The sequence below is a fragment of the Lygodium microphyllum genome, chromosome 20, assembly GCF_053477565.2.
Source record: "Lygodium microphyllum isolate KBCC chromosome 20, Lygodium_microphyllum_v1.1.10, whole genome shotgun sequence".
Lineage (NCBI taxonomy): Eukaryota > Viridiplantae > Streptophyta > Polypodiopsida > Schizaeales > Lygodiaceae > Lygodium > Lygodium microphyllum.
In genome coordinates, this window is record NC_141154.1 from 34,123,988 (window position 1) to 34,149,749 (window position 25,762).

The window sequence follows — 25,762 nt, forward strand, 5'->3', positions numbered from 1 at the left end:
GTGAAGGTTGAAAAGGTGGAAGAAGTGGCCACTATTCTGCTGGAAATAAAGAAAAATTTGTTTGAATGGCATATAAGCCTTATGGGAAAATAGCTGCTTGTATATGGTTACCTTATGTTCAGGAGGTTCCCTGTTTTGAAGCATGCTCCAACTAACAATAGCTGTATAACTTTACATTTTACTTTTTAAATATATATTTTCACACTTCCTACCAAAAAAGAAAAAAAGAAAACAGAGAAAACTGACAATTCTTGCATGGTTGTAAGAAATGGAAGCACACACATGCACGCATGTGTACACACGCATGACAACGTTCTTTCAGCCTCATCATACAATTTAGTTCCAAGAGCATTTGTACATGTATTGGCCTTCAGTGCATTGTTTACACCTTTTAATGAAAGGAAAAAGATGATCCATAAGATCTGGTACTCAGACTTGAGGTGACTCATTTCACACAGCTGCAACATCAGTTCGTTAACTTGAGGTACACTTACTGCTTGGCATCAGTCTACACCAGAGCCACTCATAGCAGAGGTAGACTGATTGTTTACCTGCAGCTCCTCAAAGAGGCTTCAGATGAAGTCCCAGCATTATTTAAACCTCCATGCTTTCACTATAAGCAGCCTTACAATCTGTGATATGGTAATAAAAAAGAATGTGTCAGCCCCAGAGTCTGTATATGTTCGAAGGGCAAAGTCAGTTCTGTTGACTCACCATTGTTCTGGATCACCATTACATCATTGACTCCTCCATACACCTTTGATCCCACAAACTCAAGGCCTGATGATGTCACTATATAAGGGAATGAAATTATGTCTGATATAGGTGATTTTGCTATTTTTAAGAAGCGTTGCCCTACATAAGATGCAGGACATTGTCAGTAAGAGCCTTCAAAAAGCACTTTCTACTGTTCCTTCAAACCCCTTACATGCACAAATCTCTTTGTTCTGTTAGCTGAAAGGAGAAACAGCAAAGATGAACAGTACACATGCCATGTTAACATGTTGAACAAGATTTTAACTCGTTACTCCCCAAAACCCCCCCCCCCCCCCTTTCTCTCTCCCTCCTGCTGAAGGGATATGCCAGTTAAACATGTTAATTGAGAAAGTTAGGAGGAAACCTGATAGTGATTCCAAAGTAAGCCGTATGTTAACTGAATGGGCCCATGTGGTTCCAAGTGCAGCAGTAAGCTGCAACTCGAGGTCTTCTTGCAGAACTGAATCAGCACCTTCATCAATCGACAAAGTAATATAAAACTAGCAATAAATCTTACTTGTAAGTCAAAGGTTGACAACTCTATACTCAAATACACTTTACTCCTAATAAATTTCATTCATGTCTCCTAAGAAATATATCATGATTTGGTGAGAAGTCAGTTCATATACCTCTTATACCACTTCTTGATCTGACCTGGTTGGTAACTACCACTGGAACACGAAATGACTCAGCAATATACCTATGTCATGACACAATAGTTCTAGATTGTTTGTGCAGATTCACTGAGTTTCCAAATTTTTACTACCAAGGCTTACTTTTTCGCACAGCTGCAAAAAACTAATAATAAAAAAGTTCTACCTTATGGGACGACAGTGCATGTGGGCATTGCCCTACAGGAAGCGTTAGTAATTCTCTTGAATTTTGTATGGTTCCTTAAGCCTCAGGGTGGTCGAATAATAGCCACCTCTTGGGCTCCTCAAAGACACTTTCCACATAGTTCTATGATGGATGCATTACAGTAGATCATTCGATCACTCTATAGCTACTGTATACCCAAGGAAAGCTTATTCTTCTATGATTAACAGTTTCTAGAGTAAATCATGTACCTCCTCTTCAAGCATAGACACAAAAGACACTGCTTTGAATTGCTCTAGGGGTCTAGGGATATGGAGGAGAGCCGTCGGGTTGGTCTTTCATAGTACAGATGAGATTACAGATTTGAGAGAGACTACCTTCGATCGCACATAGAACCCAACATGTCATAGTTACATGGGATCAGAAATGGGGATCGGGATGGAAACAGGGATGGCCATGAATTGTAATTCCCTAAAACTATATAGTCACGTGAAACGGTCATTGGGTCCAGAAATGGGGACAGGGGAATGCAAAAATGGCCATTCCTTGTGATTATGCAACAGGTAGGTATGGGGATTCTCATTTCTGGTCATCATTTGGAAACACAATTGGCATGGTTATCCGTATTTCGGAAGGCTTTCCCAAAAAGAATAGACTGGGAAAAACTGTCACAGATGGGAGCTAATTGCTAGTATTATTGCTTGATCCTTTTTTGAAAAGCCAAAAAAGGTGTGACTAGTTACAATACTCAATATAGAAAACAACAAAGCGCAAATGCTCAACAATCTAGCTAAAGTAATCTGCAAATCAAAATCCACTTATATATATGAACCTTTCAAGGGGATCTAGGGGGAACTGGGGGTAGAAGGCATGGTGGACTGTAACACCACAGATGGTAGCCATCCTATAAAGTGAAGCACAGGCCATAGCCACCCCAGTTGTAAAGGAACTGCTGCCAAAGCTCCCATCGGTGCCAACAGTCTCCCTGTAAAACTACTCCCACAGGCCATGTGGGGAGTGGATAATGGATCACCAAAGCTCTACCAATATGAGATACATCAAGAAGCTCTCACCACTGGAAATCATCTGGCAGCATGCCTTCTAAATGTGCCACCCTATGATGCTCCCGACGAGTCCCCATACATCCGATCGCAATGTGGGAGACTTCAATACCTTGCCGATGGGTGAAGCCTCCAGGCCCACCACTAAACATGAGCCAACCTCAATGATGAAGATCGTATCTTGTATCTAGGCCTCATCCAATAGTTGGTGGCCCACTGATTGACTGCCAATGAAAGCAGCGTCCCCTCCCCCACCCCCCGGCCCAAAAAAAAAGAGATACACCACAAGCTAGGTACTACTCGGTAGCAAGCACCTCTCCACACTTGTCTACCTTGCATGAACATGCATTGATATACCCATAGAGAGGCACCTCTAACTCTCCCCACAACATGCATTGATATACCCATAGGTGAAAACTAAGTTACCCACCCATACCCTGGCTGCATAGGCTCTCAATCATGAGGGACTAGCGAATCCACGCCCATGTAGATTTTTCTCCACACCCTAACTAAATAGACAAGGCCAACCTCCCAACCAGCCCATTAGATGTGCATGTGCTCCCCGAGCTACAATCCCATACCTACAAACTCTAGATGACTGGTAGTCTATCAATCTTTTCGAAAACAAGAGCCCTCTGCTCTAGGACCTTCCATAACTCTACCAAACTCATAGCAAGTTGCATAGAAAGGATGGTCTTGGTAGTGTAGTTGGTGTATTACCAACATAAAACATTCAATTAGCTCTTTAAAACAGCCCCAAAACAGTAAATTACCAAACTTCCCTAGAGACTATGTCTACCCCATAAGCTAAATCCGAAATGAGGGCAAATCCACATCTATAAATAGAAGGCTGCCTACCACTCGGTCTCATCCTTCTTTTGCAAATTGCTGGTATCCAAGCTCCACTACTCTCCACCTTCGGCAAATACGTCAATTCATGGTGCATCAAGATTACCCTCAGCGCCTCAGCCCCAAGTGACCTATCCAGGCAGTCCACATTACTGCATTTTCTCCAAGAGAGTTCCTAAGCCTGTTTTGCACAACCTGCCAGCTAATGTCAGTCCTAAATCCGTATTTTCTGCTCTAGGGACCTACCTGCCAGCTGACAAGATCAGATCAGCAGTCGGTATCATCTGCCCAATTTTTCAGTGTTCATTGTCTTTAAGCTACTATCCACCTCTGTCCTTTGTTGTACATGTGTATCTATCTTTGGCGCGTGAGTATTTCTTTACATGGTATCAAAGCTAGGTACTCTCTGAAGAAACCAAAGTCTTGATCCAAAAGCTTGATATCCAAGACAAAGAACTTTGAAGAGAAGATGACCTCAAACTCGTCCTCGCCGCTTTAGTCTCATGGACAACCTTTGCCAAGAACCGAGAAAAAGCAGGTCTCTCAGCTTCGTCCACAAGATTCCACTAGAGAAAACATGCGATACAACTACAATCTAGACTCTAGTGTGTCATAGTGGCATCATGTATGTGGATACAATGATAGTAGATACATAAAAGAGAGAGACCTATGAATCTACGATGAGGCATCACTATCATCATCATCATCATCATCATCATGAGAACTGTCTGAGTGCTCATCAAGAGAGTCAGAATATGACTCCTCGGCATTGGATGATGAGACACTCTCATACTCATCCTCACTGATGAGGTTATTGGCTCCCTAGGTTGCAACTATGTAGGTAAGGGAGGGCATGTCATCATGAGGTACGAGATGTGAGCTACTAGAGCCCCGCTTTACATATGTTTGCAAGCCACTCGAACCACCCCTCCTTGATGTTGGAGAGCGCCGAATGACCATGCCCGTGCTACCACCTACTCAAACTCCTCGCCCATGAGCACGCTGACTGCGAGTGTCACGAGTATCTGTTGCTATAAGCTCTCTATAGAGCTCTGCAAAAATCATCTCCTCCTCCTCGTCCACCTCCTGATGTACACTTCAAACAGTGTCGCCCGTCAACTTGAATGTATAATCATTCACCTATACAATGCACATAAGATTGTAAATGCTAAAGTCTAAATTGTAAAGTATAAACTTCAAAGTTTAAAACAACAAATTTTAAATTTTATGATTAAGTGTTTACCTGGTTCAGACTACCCATACTCATCATAGCCCTCATCATATGTAAGTTAGTGCGGTGATACACTAGCTGCTCTAACTGTCATGTGCTAAGCTAATTGTGAATCTTTGTGTGAATGAGAGAATAGACACCTCAATTTCTCTCACATACACCTAAAGAGCCCTAGCTAAGGGCTGACGGGTCCCCAATGCGTATCCAAAGTTTTGCCACCAAAATAAAGGTTTCACAAGTATCTCTCTCCTCCAACAAGTGGGAGAAGCAAAAGCAACATGTCCTCTCTCATCCACATAACATCCTAGCCTCACTAGCACTGCATTGTGGTAATCCACAGGGACCAGAGGAGTCAAATAAGCAAGCTGGTCCGAACGGAACTCTCTATCATCCATGACCGTCGGCGACTTGTAGGCCGGATGTACCAATGCGGCAAAACCATGGATGGGCTTATGCATCCATGCCCATCTCCTCCCTACTATCTCTAAAACATGTGTACGTTGTGTTGCTGTGATCACTATACAAGCACATGTCTCCACCAATGCTGCTCTAAAGAAGTGAACGAGAAGGCCCATGGTGGACCCCTCACAATCACTCATATGTAACACTATAAAAGGGAGTCTGCCATAGCTTGCTGGTCCATCCACTAGAGCTCCATACCCAACATGGAGATTCTCTGAGGTGGATCTTCAGAACAGCACCAATTTTAAAGAAATACTCGAACACCAAAGCTAAACACAAGTGTATGACAAAACATTAAGTGATAATGGAAGAACACAAGGTGAAGTATAACTCAAAGACAATGAATGCTAAAGGATGAATAGGATGCTCAATGTAGTATACACACTATGTAGAGTAACCTCGAACTCTGGAGTCTCTGAAAGTGACGGGGGAGAGAGATTAGCTAGAGAGGTTGTCATACTTTAAATAGATCTCAAAACACAGTTGACAGCCTCTGTATGTTATCACCAGTAATAAACACAGATCTTTGTGTTTGGATTAGGTTGAAAGAGGCAGTGGCAGCTCGAAGATTGTGGGCCACAGGGTGAGGATGAAGATGATGATGTAGGCGCCTGCTGCTGTGATTGCAAAACACAGTCACTTTCTGCTTTTATAGATGAAGGCGATGGCTGATCTGATGTTGTAAGTTGGCAGGCAGGCCCATACGACAGAAAATGCAGATTTAGGGCTGATGTCAGCTAGCTGGTTGTGCAGAGCAGACTGAGAAACTGTTGGCTGCAGCAAACACAGCAGGGTGGACTGCCTGGACAGGTTACTTGGGGCTGAGGGCCACCAGCAAGGTTCTCATAGGTGGTAGGCGAGGGGAGGAGTTTTGGCTGGAGAGATCGGTCCGACAGGGCTGCCCCTTGGCCCCGTACCTATTCCTACTCTTTGCAAAGGCGATGTCTCACTTCCTCAAGTCACGTGTGAGCGGATTACGCGGCCTCCGACTTCTAGGGAAAGAGGAGACTAAGTTATTAGACTCAGAGAATGCAGATGATGTAGCACTCTACATAGAGGACGATGAGTTGATGGTGGAGAGAGTGAGGCTGGCTCTTGAGGTGTTATGTTCTGCAACGGGATCAAAAATCAACTGGCGAAAGTCGGTTGATTTTCTCACAGACCTGGACTCTAGCACGGAGTAGGGCATTCACCTGGGATTTAGGTGGGTGAGCAGAGGGCAGACCATCCGGTACCTAGGGTTCCAAGTGGGACTCGACATCACTCTCGCCCAACAGTTTCTTCCAATCCTCGATTCTATTCAGAGGAAGCTGACCTACTGGAGCACGGCTCGCCTCTCACTAGCCGGCCGAGCCGTGGTGGTTAACCAGGTCCTCCTAGCAACAGCCAAGTACATCGCCCCGTGTTGGTGCTTCTCCTCATCCTACGTAGTGCAGCTTCGCCGCCTAGTGCGAAATTTCCTTTGGTCTGGGCCAGACGGCTCCAGGGATTCCAGGGCCAAGGTGGTGTGGGCGACCATCATACGTTATCGGTCAAAGGGAGGGCTTGGGATCATAGACCTAGAGTATTAGAGTATGGCCCTCTTGGGCAAGCTAGTTGTCCGTGGCCTCACACCAAGAAGGCAGACCTGGAAGGTCCTATTGCAAGAGGGTCTTCAGGATTGTAGACCGACGCTTGGTGCTGAGTGGAGGCCGTCCTTGAGATGGATCTTCACGTCAGCCCAAATCACCCCCCTCCCCCCGATCACCTTTCCTACACAGCTTGTTCCGCGTGTGGCAGGGCCTTCGCAAGGCCCTAATCCAAAACCCCCCAAGCTGCCAGGAGGACATAGACCGTTAGCCAATGATTTAGAACCCCTAGGTCAGAGATGGGGAAGGGACACAGATTGGCAAGCACCCCCACATCCAGTGGGCTCGTTGGGAGGCTGGCCCGGCTCGTACCATCAGGACATGGCAGGAGGTGTACAGGATGATAGACGAGGAGGTGTTGCAACCAGTATCATGCTACCAAAGAGGAGTAGAGTTGAGGAGAAGGGAGATAGACGCAGCACTACTTGAGGAGTGGTTTGCTCCACCGATACGAGAGCCGATAGAGCCCAGAGAGGTATGGGTTGCTAGGTTTTCACCAAAACAGGCATCCCCCTACAGATGGCAAGTAGAGTGGGCGACGCTCCACCTGGGACTTTCTTAACCGTACAGGAGGGGAGAATGGCTCTTAACAGAGGGCAACAGGATGAGGGGATAGTTGTCCTTTCATGGAAGAGGATCTAGGTGATTGGCCTTCAAGGAAAGACATGGTGGCTGGACCCTTTTGTCTTTTGGCGGGAGCTCAAGTAGTGGCGCCTTTGGATCTCGGAGGATAGGCCACTTGATGAGCTGGAGTGGGATCCGTGAGAGTGGCTATGGCCGGCCACTGTGGTCGCCAAGAAGCCACCAAGGTTCCTGGAGTACACTGCCAAGATTGGCAGACACGTACTGATGCAAGAGGATATAGAGTGGACGCCATCACGTAGCAAGCACTGGGCGGAGCACAACATCAGGGAGCCTTTCTGATAGACCTTCTGGCACCGCCTATGGGATAGCTAGAGATCGAGGGTATCGTATTTTTTATGGCTGGTGGCACATGGAGGCTTGGCGGTGGAAAGTTAGCTTGCCCAGATGCAGAAGGAGGAGGTTGTAAACATTACACAAAACAGCCTCTAGAAAACCCAAAGCATTGCATTTAGTCGTGTGAGGTGGCACAGCTCATGTGGAGAGGAGCATGCCGCATCCTTCGCCGTATAGCACCCAGCATTGGATATATCTCATGGGAAGCTTTCTACTGGCAGGCGGTCAGCCAGGGCCGTCACCTTTTGTATGAGGCCAGGATGCAGAATACGATATTCATTATCGAGGCAAGGTCGTGTGCAGTGGTCGGTTTGGAGACTCTACCCATCCGCCAGGTACTGGAGCCCACAACAGACTACTCTGAGGTATGGGAGATCATAGGGAGTCTTACTAGTTGGCATATCTGGAAGGCACGATGTCGGCTTTCGGCAGAGCGAGACTTTCACTACACGCGACCTTAGCAGAGCTCTGGACCTCCATCATCCACTCTCTCCATGGCCAATGGGATCAGGTGCAGGGCGAGTCCAAGGCTTATTAAGAGCTTCGATGTCATTTCATGCGCACTTGGGGTAGCCAGGACCTATTTTTCATGATGCAAGCAAGCAACCCTAGATGGCGATACACCCCCCTCCATGGCTTCTTGCCACCATCCCCCCCAGACCGCCTTGAGAGGCTTGTATACATGATGCATTTGTGACCTTCATCAACTCCAACTTGTCTGTTGAGCATGAGTATGCCGTTGTAATCAATTTTTTTGAGTAATATAGCCAGCCACTTGAGTCTCCAATCTTCTTCAGTTAATCATATTTACCACCTTATGATCAAGGACCATTCATGGTTGACCATTACAGATAACGCACTTTGGGGAGTGCACAAAACTAAAGCCTGGTGGAAGCTCACAATCATGAAAGGATAGCATAACAAGATGTCGTTCAAATGCAAGGTATTCATTTGGCACATATCAATGAGGGGTCTTCCCCTTGCTTCGGCTCTTTGTCGCCAAGGTATCTCTAATGGCAACTATTTCTTCTATACTATTGCAACGGAATCTTCCCGTCACCAATTTATCTCTTGTCCTTTTGCTTAGAAGATCTAGCTTCTCCTTTCAAACATATTTGGCATGCTGTGGAGGGCACTAGGATGTGTTCTTTTGATTGGGTCTTTCGTAAGCCAAAGCATCATGGTCCGCTACAACCTCACATGAAGATTCTATTTCACTTTCTCAGATTTTGGGGCTGATAGCATATTTGGGTCACACGCAATGCATTCGTTTTTAATGTTGCATCAGGCATACAAAATTATGTGGCCAAGCATAAAGGACTTCTTCCGTGGCAACTTGATCTTATTCACCATGCCAATCCTTTGTCTACAAAAGATTTAGTACCTTAGCATCAAGCTGTCTCTTCAATAAACCTACCCTGATTTTTTTACTCCGTATTTTCACGTGTTGTTTGTAAACAAGAGTTGAGTTTATGCATGATGGCCTAGAGTCATCCTGCATCTTCCAATCATGTAATCTTGTATTTTTTCCGTAATTAATGCAACTACCTATTACGGAAGAGAGAGAGAGAGAGAGAAAGTAAGAAAGAAAGAAAGTTATATTAACGTCTACAACAGGCCAAGTTGGCCTATGAGACCAAAATGTTGCATACAAATGTCTGGGAGATTTCAAAAGTCCCAGTGAAGCTAACATTTATGCTATGTTGAACTAGATTGAGTAGGTACAAAATGATATCTGGACTAGATACAATCTAGAGGTACTCCCAGTGCGGTGTGGAACGCCTCCTGGGGTGTTCATTCTAAGATGTCCCGCATGGGTCGGTCTAGCATGGAGAGGCAAAAGCGGCAGGGCAGGGCCCTCCGATGGCGGCGTAGTATCCCTTGTATCTTCGACCAGTGTCTTCTGCGGGGGCGGGGGCCGGCGGGGCGTGGTCCTCGGGCTTTACCTCTCGCTGTGGCTATTTCTAAGGTGGTCTCCGGGGGCCGAGGGGGCGGTTGGGCTGGTAGGGCCTCGGTGGTGGGGAGGGTAGCTGGTATTTGGTAGAAGTCGTTGAGTGTGCGTTGGTTGGTGGCTCCTTGTCTTTGCTCCGTGGTTCGTAGGAGGTGGTCTCTGTGGCGTCGTATTTCCAGTAGAAAGAGCCCCAGGCATCTCTGGTCTTTGAATTCCATCACCTTGGAGAGTGGTCCGAATCCTTCGCTGAATAGGCAGTGGAAGCGTCCCCGGATTTCGTAGTACACTGGGCATTTACAGATGTAGTGTGTGTGAATGTGTGTGTGTGTGTGTGTGTGTGTGTGTGTGAGAGAGAGAGAGAAAGGTTGATGCTTGAAAAAAAGAGACTGGGGAGGTGTGGCCAAAAATGCCCTATTTTTACTTCATACGAAATCATACTAATGCGTATTGTATCATACCGTATGGATTGTACCGTATAGATCAGTCCGTACTATGTATGGAGACAACCTTACTAAAGGGATTATTGTGTCTAGAGCACCTACTACGACGGCCTTAATCAATTATGTAGATGGTCAACTCATGGGATTTTAGCAATAATATCATAAACTTATCTATATTTAGGGATTCAGAAAAAGGAACAAGGGAATGCTTAGACTTGGCCCTTGCTAAAACCCTAAGGTTCATAGTGTGCCCTCACAAATCATCTAGAGCATAGTCTTAAGATACACGCACATTATTAATTATGTGAACTTAATGTTGACTTAAGTAAGGGGACTAGTAAGGGCTTGAGTGAAAGCAAGAATTTGCAAGATTATATTACTTATGAACCTATAAACTATTGGATTAAGAACCATAGGGCTAAGGCAACCTTAGACACCTCTATAAGAAAGTGAAGATCACTATCAATTGAAAAGGCAAAGATAAGAGATAGCTAGCCCTACCAAGCCATAAGCAATAAGGATAGATATCTAGTTGGATGAAGGTCACTACAAGCATTTAAAAAGAACCTTATCTAATCCAATACCCAATATAGTTTTGCAACGATTCAACCCCTCTCTAGGGTCATGGAACCTACTTTGAGCCTTTGAGATATCGGATTATAACTCAAGCACAAGAAGGTAGGATAGGTGAGACACCTCGAAACTAGTCTTGTGTTCTTGCTTTCTTGGGTTGAAAAGAAGGATACATGGTTAGTTAGATCAAAGTGGTCAAAAAGACAAGGTGAGAGATTGTTACCAAAGCAAGTTGTAGCTTCTGAAAGAGTACAAGTCTATCCAATCTCCCAGTAATTGTGCATTTAACCCAACATTTTGGTTGTGTTTTCAGGACAAACCACGGTGCAACCACTGAGGTTCTCACACTCCTACCATGTGGTGGAATAGGAGACTTGTCCGCTTGAGTATGGATGGGATCAATGGGACATTGATCATCCATACTCATCACTTGCATGATCCGAATCACAAGCTCTCTAGCTCTAGTGAAATAGCAAAGGCATTAGCAAGAAGAAAAATTTTGATAAGAGGGTTAAGATAAGTAAATAAAATAAAAGCAACAAAGTTCTTATGACCTAATCCTTATAGCTCACAATAAATCCTTCACATCTATCTTTCCATGGAGAGACTCTTAAATGGAACTCTCGAATAACTTGAACTTCACGATTTGAGGCAAAGCCTAGGGGTTATCTAATGAAGAGTAAAAAAGAGAAAATCACTAAGGACTAGTCTATTTCCGATTAGTTCAAAAGAGAATATGAATCAGGGACTTAAGAAAAGATTTTCACATAGAAAAACCATTCTTAATTCTAGATGTTCTCTAATGAAGAGAGAACGTTTAAAGCTAGTAAAAAGAGAGTAAAAAGAGAGAAACACTAAGGACCAATTTGTTCCCAATTAGTTCAAAAGAGAGTATGAATCGAGGACTTAAAAGAAGATTTTCATATAGAAAAACCACTCTAATTAAGAGATCTGGTTCAATGCCTAAGAACACTTATTAAGACCAAACATAGGACTTTTATTAAGAGGTATCTTAAGGGCTGCTCAAGGACCTGCAAAAGGAGCTAGTTGAGGTTACTGAGTGCCTTTTATCCTCTTGTGCTTGCAAGGATGCATTGTCATGCAATGATTGGAGTGGTGTGAATGTCTTATCTTAAAGTGGAGATAGATACTTTCAAAGGACTATTTTTGTATTTCACTTGGCTATTCTTGGTTGTTGTCTATTTTGATTAAAGTGACTCTTTGAAGAGGAAGGTATTCAAGTTTGAAGACCATGAAATGATCAAACGAGTGGAGGTTGCACGGCGAAGTTGCCCTCAAGGTCCTTTGCCATGTTACTAGTGTGGCGATGATATATCCCAAAAGGGCACTCACCGCTAGGGATATTGGCCAATGGTCAAGTGGTAAAAAGGCCACTATACAGGAAGGTTGGCTTCTATGGCACCCTAAAAATGAGAAGTGTCGTAGATATTCTCATGTATGTCCCAAGATGGGGACAAAATCTTCATGGGTCCAACATATGAGGATGTAAGACTTGATTTGGGATAAATGGGTGTTAGTCCAAAGAGGACCGAAATATGAGCCTTACAAGGGCTACTGCCTATCCAAAAATGAGAAGCTCAAACCTCTATTTGTGCAAACAATGACTCCAATGCAAGAACCCTCAATATCTAGCTAGCCCATACGGCTCACCTTGCAACGATAGTCTCATGATCTCGTACATGCGACAGTAGACTCAATCCAACTGAGGTGCACACACCTCCTTTTCAACCATGGGTGTCAATGCAACAACTTGCAAAGGTTGATTGGAGCTCTTATCGAACAATTAGCTTCCTAGCACCTTAATGGTTTGTATGCAATCCAAGGTATTGGACAGATTCCCATTGTTACAATACATAGGAAAATTATCACGCTTGAAAATTATCATGCTTGAAAAGGTTTTGTATGTGTCTGGCATAAAGAACTTACTTTCAGTTTCGACCATTGCATGTGTTAGTTTTGTGGTTAAATTTCAGATGGATCCATGCCGTGTCGACAATTGTAGTAATAGGAATGTATTAAAGAAGAACTTATATGAGAGGAGAGCATCAAAGGATGCATTATAGGGTGATATCACCATCATAGATGACATGGAGTTATGGCATGCTCAATCTGGATGTCCATCTTCATTGTAGCAGTTTGTTTCGCTTGAGAAGCAAAAATATGGTGCTTGATCTCCCTCCATTGAAACCCCCTACTCATAATGTACGTGAGAGTTGTGTGCTGGGCAAAATGAATCATGTTTTGTTTCCCAAAAATGGATCTATGCGAGCTGATCAATAATTATAGCTTGTGCATAATGATGCTTGTGGACCCATGCATGTCAAATCCCTCTAAGGATACTTGCATTTTGTTACCTTCATTGATGACATGACCTGTCATTGTTAGGCATATGCTTTGAGGCACAAATCAAAATTTTTTGCATGCTTCGAAACCTTTTTGGCAGAAACTACCAAAATACAAAAGTCACAAGCAACATTTGTAACAGTAAAATCTAATTTTCATAAAATACAATGATAAATAATATGATAAAGCATCCAAGAATTGTTGCTGCAAAATAGCCCTTAATTTCATGAAGTTTGCTTGTGGTTACTTACTTCAATGCTGCTGCCTGATGTCCCAGCGTAACCTGCCTTTTTGATAATTCCTCTTGCATATATTGACTACCTCACCACAAAATTAAGATCAAAACTTGAACTCTCATTGCATGATAGAATCAGATACAGAAAAGTTAAACCATGAAGTTGAGCTTAGCATATTGGTAAAAAGAAAAACGAAACCTACCTCTGCATAAGTGCTGCAATGCTGTCAATGATAACCAGTTTAACTCTCTTTTCTATAAGAACTTCTTCAACTGCTGCTAAACTGACAAAACCAATCTCAACAAAATCAGAGGAAATAAGAATTAGCAACAGCATGGGCTGGTCTTTCTTACCTTACCATAGATACTCTATGCACCTTGATACAAAGTCTTCCAGAGAATAGGGATGATACACCAAGACACGATTAGCCAGCTGAAAAACATGAATTCACAGCAGTTACGTATGCTGTTTGTTACTATTGGTGTCATTTATTAACACCAGTTGGTGAAGTATGAAAGAGTGCAAAAATTGACTTAAAAGATAGATGCTAAAATAAGCACAATGGGCAGTATATTATATGATAAGCATTTGAAAAAATGCTGACTGTAAGTTACCCTAAAGGAATCTCCAAATCAAATCTTGAGTAGAACTTCTCCATGCTATCCTGCACTAATGCTCACCCACTCTGTAATTTCTCAACATCAGATGTTTTTCCTGAATTTCCTTCAGTTACATCCTTTGTGTCGTGTGCACACCCTGAACTTTCTTGCTAAAGTTAGGAAAATCAAAATACATATGTACAAATTTCAATAGATGTTCACAGTCTACACCAGGTGAAACTGAGTTAAACAAGTATGTGCACAAGATTTTATAAGATAATTGCTATCATCCAACCCTGATCATCTCTCATCATAAAGAATCACTAGATGGTCTCCTAACACAGTAATTGGGTAATGAGATTTGTATCCCTTGTTTGCATGCATTTTTCATTTCTCCCAAGTTCTTCATAGTCATTTGCAGCCTCATTATAAGTACCATCTTCAAGAATCAAGCTGCCTCCACCTAGCAATGAGCAGCCTGATTGTAGAACCCAAATGGCCTATACAAAAGACAACTTATGAGTCGTGACTCTGCTGACATCAAACACTTGCTGCACTTCCTCAATGCAACATTCCATCAAATGCATGGCTGAACTTACAGCAAATAACAACTGAAACTTCAAAAACCATAGTTTCTCTAAAACAACAATGTCAGATTGAAACAGGAATTGGCCCACGCCCATTTTGGATTATCACTTGTATTAACAAAAGGTCTAAACAATCTTTCAATAGTGTCAACAAATCGCCAATTTAAGCACAGATTGTGCTCCTCAAGAATCGTCATTAGTTCTTTACTGGCCACCCGTGGCATCTTTTCCAAAATGCTCAATGGTGGCTGTCTCAATCACATGTTAAGCATCTATTGTTCATTCCTCTATCAAAAATTGTCACTCATGGGACTCTTTCAATGTCAATAATATCAGCTGTCACGATCATCTCCTATTTGTAAGCCCTTCATTGACATAGTGAGGGACATTAGAAGCCCTTTCCAAGTTGGTCCAGTCCACTTTTAGTCACTATCCATATTTTTGGTCTGTTCACTTTTCTTCTGGATCTCAGATACTGGTGAGGTCAGGAAATAGTCAAGGGCCGCCAAGTTGTGTGCGTGTTTATTGGGACAGCCTATCAGATGGGCAACTATGCCTTGTTCATAAACTTTTCTGATTGTATATTGCCTTCATCAGCTCCAGTGTTTCAGAATCTATTCACTCTCTCAGCTTCACATGCATTTTGACACGGTTATGCTAGAGTGCAGCAAATGCAGAAGCGTATGATCAGATTGAAAAGGACATGAACACACACACACACAGAGAGAGAGAGAGAAGCAGTATAACGCTGAAGACTGCAGACTATGAATGCTGAAGAATGAAGAAGAATCTATATAACGGGCTGTTGAAGTATCACCAGCTGGAGCTCTCTCTCTAACATGCAGAAAACTGAATGACTGTGACCAATGGGCTGAACTGCCTAAATAGGCAAAAAGTGCAACATAATAACAACCAGGTCGTCCAGTCAAAACTGGCCATCTGCTGCCAAGTACAACCGACTGCAGCCCAAAACTGGCCGACTGCACAAGAGATGCAGCAAACAACTGCATGCCACATGGTATGCCTTTCCGCCCTGACTGGCCTGTCCAAAACACTGCCCAAATGCTGGTGACTGCATACAAACTGTCCAACTACTCCAAACTAGGAAAATCTGTCCTAAACTATCTTGACACAGCCTGCGCCCATGCTGGGGATGGCCAATCTATAACACCCCCTCTCAGATCCTAGACGTGGCATAAGCCTCAAGGATCTGGAATGCTAACAAAGAAAGGGCTAAGGAAGCGCTTTAGGTAAACAAATCTGCCACATTAATCCTCAATCTTACAATACTCCACATCTATAGTTCTGTCCAAGAGCTTCTAACAAATGTAGTGATATTGTATCTCTGTACTTCATCCTAGCATGAAACACAGATTCCATGCCAAAGCTATGCAGCTCTCATTGTTGCACAAAAGTGTAGTAGCTCCAGGCTATGAACAACCAACCTCCTCCAACAACCGCCAAAGCCAAATGGTCTCACAAGTGGTAATACAAGCCGTTCGATACTCGACCTCAATAGATTATAGGGCAACAGCGGGGTGCTTCTTGCTATGAGATAGCACCTGTACCCGAAATGAAGCAATAATCTATCATTAACCACCTATGGTTAAATCTCCAACCCAATCTAAGTTTGTCCAACCTTGTAACACCAAAGCCGAACCATTTGCACTTGTTGGATAAAATAGACCAAGTTCGAGAATCCCCCTCAAGAACTGCAATATTCTCAATGCAGCCTGGCAATGAGCCTTCTTAGGTTCACTCATAAAGCCTCCAAGTGAACCAACTAGGAAGCATAAATCAAACGGAGTATTCAAAAGCTATATCAACAACCCAACCAACTATTTCTAGCGAGAAACATCCACCAATAGTGAATCTATATGACCCATAGCCTTCTAATTCAAATCCATAGGAGTAGAAGCATCTCAAAAGTAGACAAGAGCTCCTGCACATGAGAACAATCCCCCTCTTAGTTTGCTATATCTCATGACCTAGGAAGAAATGATCTCAAACTTCTAAGTTCTCATGGAGTGTTTCCTTAGTTTGCTTGACCATCTAGGCATGGTCACCTGTCAAGATGAGATCATCCACATAAAGCACGAACACCACATGCCCTCCAACTAACATATGGACATGCAAATTTGGATTAGATGTAGATCTTTGATACCCTAATTGGTTTCAAAGGAATGAGTCCCAAGCACAAGGAGCCTTTTTGAGTCCACAAAGGGCGCTCTTTAACCCGTATACCTTACCATCTTAGGAAGAAAAGTGAAGAAGCTTCTCTACATAGATCTTTTTCTTTAAGTCACCATTCAAGAATGTAGACTTCATACTCAACTTCTAAACCGGCCATCTCCTATGGCTAGCCAAAGCTAACACTGTCCGAATGATGGTATATGAGTTGTGGATGCAAAAGTATCATGAAAATCAACATATGGCCCTAGGCATCATAGAAGATGAGATGGGACCTCTGGGAGAAGTTGGTATGGCATACAAGGACCATGTAGAGCCTGTCACACCACTCATTGGGAAGCTTTGCTTGCACATTTAGGGACATGTGGATAGTGACAAGTTTTTCATTGCATCACTTGAGGGTTGTTATGTCTTGCTTGATATGCCCTAGTACCATCGTGTGCATGCAGTGATTGATTCCCATGATAAAGTGATCATTATTCAGCATAAAGACAAGACCCATACCTTGAATGTAATATCGAAAGGGAAATCTATCCTTGTTATATCGGTTAATGCCATTTCTGAAGTAATGAAAAATCACCTCTCAACATACTTGGTTTTCACTATGGATAAGGTTGATAATGAAAATGTTGGAAACATGTCTAAGTCAGAAAAGAATTGCATGTCATTTCTAAAAATATATGTTGATTGCCTTTCTTTGTCATTACCGGGGTAACTACCGCTTGAAAGGCCAAAAGATCATGCCATAGATCTCATTCCCGGAAGTAGCTCTCCTAATAAGCCACCCTACAAAGTAAGTGCAGCCCAGCAAGAAAAGATTATGAGTAAGGTGAATGAGTTGTTGGGAAAAGGGCTGATTCAGCCCAACTCATCTCCCTTTGGTTCTCCAGAGCTTCAAGCATAGAATCCAAAACTTCTGCCAAAAACCCATAGAATGCATCTTTCAATAGCATATATTAACTATTTTGGCCAAACAACCATAGCAAAGCATTAACTGCACATAAACCATAGCTGAACTATCAATGTCATTCATAAAACATATTGTTGTCCACAAAAAAAGTTAAATACCACTGAGTATTGATGATCATCCACACTGAAAACTAGTAACTGATAATCAACCTTCGATGATCATAGATTGATGCAAACTAATGCATATCAATGCAAATGTATAGTTGTAGAACTATAACCTATCACGAGGACATGAAATTTTGAGGCTTTGCTTAGCATTTGATTAAAGAGTTAATCAGATGTGCAAATGTGACTTGCACACGTGAGGTACAGGTTAGTTGTTTCACAATGTGGGACCTCGGACCCTAAGATATCAATTGGTCCCAATGCAAAGGTTGTAATAAGTTATGCATAACAATTACTAGGTGGTACCCAGTGTTAAATTTTGGCCTAGACCAACCTATTGGCCATTAATGTCAATGGTTACATTAAAAACTAGGTATTAATTAATTAATTAATGCCAAACTAGAGACTTAATTATTGGCTAGTGAGATTATTTTTCTAGTCACTAAAATAATTATAAATCAATTTTCAAAATTCTGAAAATTAATTTAATAAGCTAGATATTACTGAAAAATGGAATTAGAAGGCTGCTACTTGACAAAACTTGCCCATGCAAATGGGAAGAAGGTTGTTGGAGACTGGTGGAAAACTATTCCAATAATGGTGAGTTGGGAGAAGGTTGTGAGAGAGAGAGGAGATGCCACTAATGTAATTTGCAGCCGCCACAAACTAGCAACAACTTATAAGAGGGGGCAATAGCATTTCAGGTGATACTCATCTGTAAGCGACAGATTCAGGCTGCCATAGCAGGGCAACAGCAGATTTCTCCTCTTCCACGTGAAGAAAATCAGAATTTTCTCTCTCTACAGTATTCTTTCTCACCCTCCAACCATTTCCCAAGTTATCAGAACAAAATCCAGCCATTTGAGCATTTAGAGGTGGAGATTTTCATAAATCTCTACTGTAAGCCCTAATTCACAGCAGAAATTAGGATTTGACAATTGCCTTAAGAGAAGCATGCTTAGAACTAAGGGTCTAGGACTCAAATTTGAGCAGTTGAAATTGAAGGATTTCAAGGAGATTTAAGAGACCAACCAGCCAATATCAAATTTGGGGCTAAATTTGTCTCTCAAGGAGTAGGGTGAATGCCAATCCCCGAGAAAACTAAGAGGTAAATTGGCTTGAAGGCTTGTTGGACATTTATGATAGGAAGGGGCACTTGGATTAGTAGAAGAGATTAGTGAATCTCACTTGTACTCCATCCAATTGCAATTAAAGATAAAGAAATACTGCAAGGGGTGCCAGTTTTGGGGCCAAAAGATGTCCATTGTCCAAGATTAATGTAGTAAAGTATGCATTCTAGTTTATGTGATTTATTTACTTGTTGTAACTATTGTTAAATTAGATTATTACCACCCTCTTCGGAAGGAAGGCTAGTTTCAACATCCCAAATACTACTTTGTAAAAGACACCTCATGCATCTACAATGGTTCTCTACAAACTAGTTTACATACATTGGACTTGAGCAGATCATGGGAGGAATGTACAAGGGACTCAGCAGATGACCATACATAGATCAGCCATATATGCATTTCCACACACCCAGCCCCAATGTAGACCCACACTCAACTACTCCCCAAAATAGATGGTATGATAATGAGTGCAAAGTTAGTCATGCTCACTTACAGAGAGAAGTAGAGCTAGGCACTCAAACACATCACCAGAAAGGATATTCTTCAAATGCCTTGTGCAAAAGAAAAAGCGAGACTACTTAGCGAAAGTAATATTTTTAGAATAGGATAGTAAGAGTGCATGGAAGATATTTCATGAAAGACAACCCCCCATACAAATTACATCATTACATCACCAAATGCTTGCCTTGACTATAACAAACAATTGTATGATTTTCCAAGACAACCACCTATACAACCCCCACAAGCATGTAGACCAACACAATGGTCTTTCTTCACATGGAAAATGGTTAGGGATGGAATTTATAGATTACAAAACCAGAGGGCACTGGATGAGGATGGGCTAGTGACAACATTTCTCACATGCCTACGACATACTAGCACCCATACTCGCACACATGTTCAATATGGCAATATGTGAGGGCTTCCCTATGAGCTAGTGAAACAATACTATATTCCACTCTTTAAGAGTGATAATCCTTTGATCCCTAACTATAGGAATATCATGATCGACCATACTTGGGCCAAGATATATGGATATATACTGGAGCATGAACTCAATGAGTGAGTTGAGATGCAAGGCAAGAGAGCACAAGGAGAGGCAAGTTTCAGACGTGGATATACAACACTGGGCCATATCCTCACACATAGAGCCATTATCAAGGAGGGTCAAGCTCAAGACAAAAGAGGATCTATTGCTACTTTGTGGATTTCCGCAAAGTTTTTGATAGAGTGCCTCGTACACACATTATGCAAAGACTATAGGATATTGGAGTACCAAAGAGAATACGATGGGGTATCTATGCATTATATAAGACAATGTCAGGTCACGTACAAGCACCAAGGGGGGTATCAAAGAGGATTGATAGTCCCATAGGAGTCAAACAAGGATGCTTGCTTTCACCCACATTCTTTAGTTTATATATAGATGAGGTGTCTAATTACATTGACTGAGGAGGAACCAGCCAACCCAGCATGCGTACTGATATGGATATTATTGCATGCACATGATATTGTTCTCATTTCCGATTCGTTAGAGTGATTGCAATGCCACCTAGGTGCTTTGCACATCTTTTGTAGAGGCACAAACCTCATAGTAAAACTTGGGAACACCAAAACCATGGTCTTCAATGCTTTAGTAGTATCGCTGACTAGATCCATGTGCCAATTCACATTTGGAGGAGAAATAGCAGAGCATGTGAGGGAATATGTCTATGTGGGAGTCACCTTCTCTAGGCCACAATTTGCGTTGAGAGGAATAGTAGAGGCACATCTGCCACAACGCTATGCAACAGGGGCACTTGAGAGTCAATGTGCTCACATACACTTCTAGGAGCCTTGCACCAAACTATGGTTGTTTAACACCCTAGTCACACCTACACTATTATATGGAGCAAAGGTATGGGCTTGTAGCTTGTACCACTTGTGTCTTAGCCCACTTACTAATCAGACCGTAACAAACTGACTATCGAGATGGTTGGGATAGCATGGAAAGGCCATTGATCATGATGATAGCAAGTATGATTAGGAGTAAACCCTCCAATCCATATCCCATTGTCAAAGCAAAGTCAGCACCTGTAGTCACGGAGGCACTCTTCAAGGAACTGACTTTTTGGCACAAATTACAACTCTCCCATCATACATACTCCAAATTGACACTAACTTCATCTAGAAAACTAGCAACAAACATCGAGAAGAACTATTGACTTTCACAAATGACTATTTGAATGAGCCTACATAGTCTAGAGATTGACCGCCTTCCCCTTTCTAGCCACAACCTTGACTACTCTACGCTTTTTCTCAATCAATCACAACTGAACCAAGTGATCAAAGGTGATATCTTGAGGACTAAGATAGCAAGGATATGGATCCATCCACCACTCCCTCTTGGATCGAGGATGGAGTTCTACTAGAGTCGCTTCTTGTGTCTCTTGTGAGAAGGTGGAGAAGATCGAAGCTCAGCTAACAATGGAGTAGACAATGTAAAGAGTGAAAGCACGACACCCAATAAGATAGACTGCAAGTGTAAGATGAAAGTACAAGATACAACCCTTAAACCTTAGGGTTGTAAGAGGATGTTCACACCCGAAGTCTGTGCAACACAATAAGTGCCTAAAAATATGTAGCATAGGCACATAAAATAAAGAGAATAAATCTGAGAGGAAAAACCTCTCGTACAGAGAGTAAAAAGTGCCCCAGTGTCCTACTGAGATCACCAACACTCCTCTGTGAGCGTAGGCATGAGTGAAACCCAAAAAACCCCCCTAGAGTGAAGAGTGATCAAAGACAAGGGTCATCTGCCACCAAAGGAGATCAAATTTAAAGCATTGTGAAATGCTTCAAATTTGTCATGAGCAAGAGCTTTGGTGAAGATGTCTGCCACATTACTGCTAGTAGGACAATAAAGAAGGTTGATATCTCTTGCATGTAGCCTCTCTCTAGCAAAGTGATAATGTATCTCAATGTGTTTCATTCGTGCATAAAACACTAGGTTCTATCCCATTGCAATGGCAATCTGACTATCAGTGAACAAAGAAATAGGTTGCATGACAGATAATATCCAAATGAGCTAGCAACCGTCTAATTCATACACATTCAACTATGGTAGTGAAAGTTGCCTTGTATTCAGCTTCACATGACAATGTCCGTGGACTATTTCTTGCTAAGCCAAGATATGCAAGATGAGCCAAGAAACAAACAATTTCAACTAGTAGAGTGACGTGAATCATAAACACCAACCCAATCAGAATCATTGTCACCATGTAAGTGCACTAGCCCCCCCTTCGCGTAAAGCATCCAAGAGATCTAGTACCCTACAAGTAACAGAAGACACGCTTGACAACTTGCCAGTGTGACATGCATGGCTTATGCATATATCTGCTCAGGGCTGAAACTGCAAACTTTATGTCCAACCTAGTGTTGCATAGGTAGATAAAGCATCCAACTGTTGGAGCATATGTGTGTATATCAAACAAGTCACTGTCATCATGCAATGACAGCTTTAGTCTAGGTTCCATTGGTGTACAACAGACTGGCTTGCAATCCTATAAGCCAAACCTCTCAAGGCATTTACCAATGTATCTTGACTATAATAAACCAATACCTCTAGCATCATATATGAACTGAATAGCCAAGTAATAGTGGAAAGAACCAAAGTCTAACATCTCAAAAGTTTGCTGCAAATTTTGTTTAAACGCTGAAATCTGATCAGCATCTATCCCTGTAAGCAAAAGGTCAACATATAGACAAATGATCAGCATAGATCCCCTCTCTTTACATACATAAAGAGTAGACTCTAATGAGTTGTTTATGAACCCTTGGCTGAGTAAGAAGGCATCCATCTTTGCGTATCAAGCTCCAGAAGCATGTTTCAAGCCATATAAAGCCTTTTTCAACTTGCAAACCAAGTGTTCGCATCCCTCAACTACAAAACCAATGGGCTGCTGTACATATACTTCTTCATGAAGTTCCCCATGTAAAAATGCTACTCTTGCGTCATTTCTTGCATCTCTCTGATGATAGTTTCACTATTCTGCCAACATATATGGACACCCATCTCTCCCATAGCGTATGGGTTGCTATCGGACAGATTCGCACCTCCTCACATAGGCTTCAGATAGAGACAGGCAGATGGACAAATACCCTAGCGGAGGATAAGACTTGCCACCTTTGTGGTCGAGAGCCTGAGACGGAAGAGTACTACATCTGCAAATGCACAATATACTATGACATACAAGGACGGTACCACTACCTCTTCCGTGATGGATTTGGACCCCTTCGTTGCGTCATGGAGTACGAGGACTAGAGATGCCTAGGTCTTTTCCTCCTAGAGCTCGAGAGGCGCCGAACTACACTACTGCGAGACAGGAGGCTAGCTCACCTAGAGGGACACACACAGAGAGCAGTGACAGACTTCTTCTACAGAGCCAACCCTACTAACACTACCAGCCTGCAGAGATAGAGCCACCCTGCCAAACACCTTACAAGCCACACCGTGGAGTCACATTGGATAGAGCCATTTCCCTTCGTCGAGCACGAGGACCCCATCTACCAGGACCACGTCCAAGGAGGCCACACCACTGTCGGATTAGAGCCATTATCACGAGACACCGAAGACTCACCACCAAGCATATCAGTGAAGCAGCTAGGGACCGCATCATAGCTAAGATCATGTGCAAATCTTGAGTTCAGCTACAGCCCATAGTCTCCACCACACTTTTGTACATGGTTCTATCAGATCTGGTTCTCCTTTCCTTTCCTTTTCTTTTCTATCGATGGAACAATCCAGACTATTGTGCTGCCTGCCCGAGAAAAAGCCCCTTTCCCAAATATGAATTTGGAATAAAAAAGTAACTTCTATGCCAATCAAGAATATGAAGGCACAATCACCAAGGTAGCAGTCTAACTAAATGAAAAAAAGAATCTAAAAGTGCAGTAAATGATGGTTAAATGATAAATGCACCTCAACTGAAAGGAAAGAAAGACGGATGCCAAGAGAAAAAGAATGCCCAAGACCCAATCTAGAGAAAGAAGTTACTATATTTGTCTCCATGCTAATGGAGACAATACTCACCAAGGCAAGAATCAAAAACAAAACCTTCAGCCCAAATAGGACCCGTAACATACCTAAAATATTAGTCCTTATTGAAATACAAAACCCAACATAAAAGAATTAAGAAAGAAACTTAAGGAAGTGTGCAGCAGAAGACTTCAAAAAGCGCAACTAAGCTGAAAGGAAGCTAGCCTAAAGTTCCTAAGGATGACCTCAGATACCTAAAAAACTAGCCTAAGGGTAGATAATGACTGAACCAATTAGGGATGCCATAAGACACTCACTACGGGGAAGATCCAAGATCCATCGCACCAATGGCCACCACTGAAGTGAACAGAGATCCAAAATGAGCATCAAAGATTAAGGGTTGTGGATTGAAAAGGGGACAATGGGTTAATGCCAAGTGGATCATGTAATGGTGTGCTTAAAGCTTAAGTGCTCCTATGAATCTTGCATTGAATAATGGAGAATTGTACACTGATCAGTTGAAACTAGTCTGGTGTCAATTACAAGGCTTTCAGCTCAGTCTCTGTATTGGTTCACTTTTAAATTATGTTAACAACCTCCTTAGACATTATGGATGCACAATTGTTGTTAAAAAAACCATGAAACAAGCAATAAGCATGCTGCATCCTGTAAGAAATCCTGCAGCTCAACACACTAGGACAACCTCAGAAAAATCCAACAAAAAACACACACCTACAGAACAAAAAGATCTCATTTTCACAAGCCTAAAAAGACTCCATTTTCTTTTTGTAGTTCCTGTTACATATTTTTCAGTGCAAGATGCAAGGTACAAGAAAAGGTCTATGCGAACTGCTCTATCAACTGTATAGCCCAAATTGTATGTTTCTACATCTAACATCCTCAAATTGAAGCCTCCTTAAACATCCCATAGCTCCTCATTTAAGAAAATTGGAACAGTTATCTAACACTTTGATCTAGATAAGTATCAATAGATTTGTAAAAAGCCATTTCATTTTTGCACTTATGCAGGACTGTGAAGGTTCTATAAAAACTTATCTACCTCCCAAAGTGAACCTTCACTGTTGAAGATTTTTGGATAGCTGGTTCGTGCAATCTCTACCAACCTTCAAATTCGATCATGCAATATCCAGATAAGTCTTTCACCAATAACTTAAACAAAAGGTAAAAAATAAGGAAATTTTACCTTCCAGGATGGAACTTCCGTTCTGTATCAAAATAAATCACATTACCATCAAGACCGCCATGCCCTTTTGGTAAGGCTGACATTATACATAACATGAGACAAAACTGCATGGAAGTGATAAAAAGTCACCTCAGAATTTCTCTGACTAGTAGAAAAAGGATCAAATTTACAATTAAGTATGATGATTGATTGTAAGACTTCTTACTTGAGTCTTACCAAAACCTGCAGGACCAACCACTTCTGTTACAGCACCAAAAGGGATTCCACCATGAAGGGCCTCATCAAGCTGGCATAAATTTGTTTTTATATGGCCACAACCTAACTCTTCTTGTCTTTCTTTCACAAGGGTTAAAACCTGACTAAAATATTTTCATATTAGATATAAAAAGGGGTAATACCATTTGTAACTTGAACCTCTACACCAAAAGCACTTAAATTCCTCAACCAACTAGAGTATACATGTAACATTAGAAGAGATTTGAGAAGCATACATACTGCTACCTCCATAGCCACTGATGCGCATGTGGCTTCAAAATGTGTCCTTCACCATGGCTGTAGCATGCTGGAAATAAAGAAAAATAGCAGCAAAAGGGGAGGCAAACTGGCTCTAATGAGT

The 25,762-nt window shown here is 42.2% G+C and overlaps 1 protein-coding gene across 7 annotated transcripts in view; it reads right to left on the reverse strand.

The window, feature by feature from the left end:
- Positions 1 to 248: 248 nt before the first annotated feature.
- Positions 249 to 25,762, reverse strand: part of RAD51B (DNA repair (Rad51) family protein) — a 92,572-nt gene continuing 67,058 nt past the window's right edge. For 4 of the 7 annotated variants that reach the window (XM_087701099.1, XM_087701106.1, XM_087701104.1 and 1 more), the window contains exons 3-12: positions 25,352 to 25,501; positions 25,147 to 25,250; positions 25,003 to 25,066; positions 13,704 to 13,777; positions 13,548 to 13,628; positions 13,361 to 13,426; positions 1,386 to 1,456; positions 1,121 to 1,228; positions 715 to 855; positions 249 to 632 (exon numbers count right to left, since the gene is read on the reverse strand). In XM_087701099.1, the coding sequence (XP_087557225.1) occupies positions 595 to 632; positions 715 to 855; positions 1,121 to 1,228; positions 1,386 to 1,456; positions 13,361 to 13,426; positions 13,548 to 13,628; positions 13,704 to 13,777; positions 25,003 to 25,066; positions 25,147 to 25,250; positions 25,352 to 25,501 (897 nt within the window). In that variant the 3' untranslated portion in view covers positions 249 to 594. The remainder of the gene's footprint in view (positions 633 to 714; positions 856 to 1,120; positions 1,229 to 1,385; positions 1,457 to 13,360; positions 13,427 to 13,547; positions 13,629 to 13,703; positions 13,778 to 25,002; positions 25,067 to 25,146; positions 25,251 to 25,351; positions 25,502 to 25,762) is intronic. The other 3 variants (XM_087701102.1, XM_087701101.1, XM_087701100.1) reach the window with 3 other exon arrangements.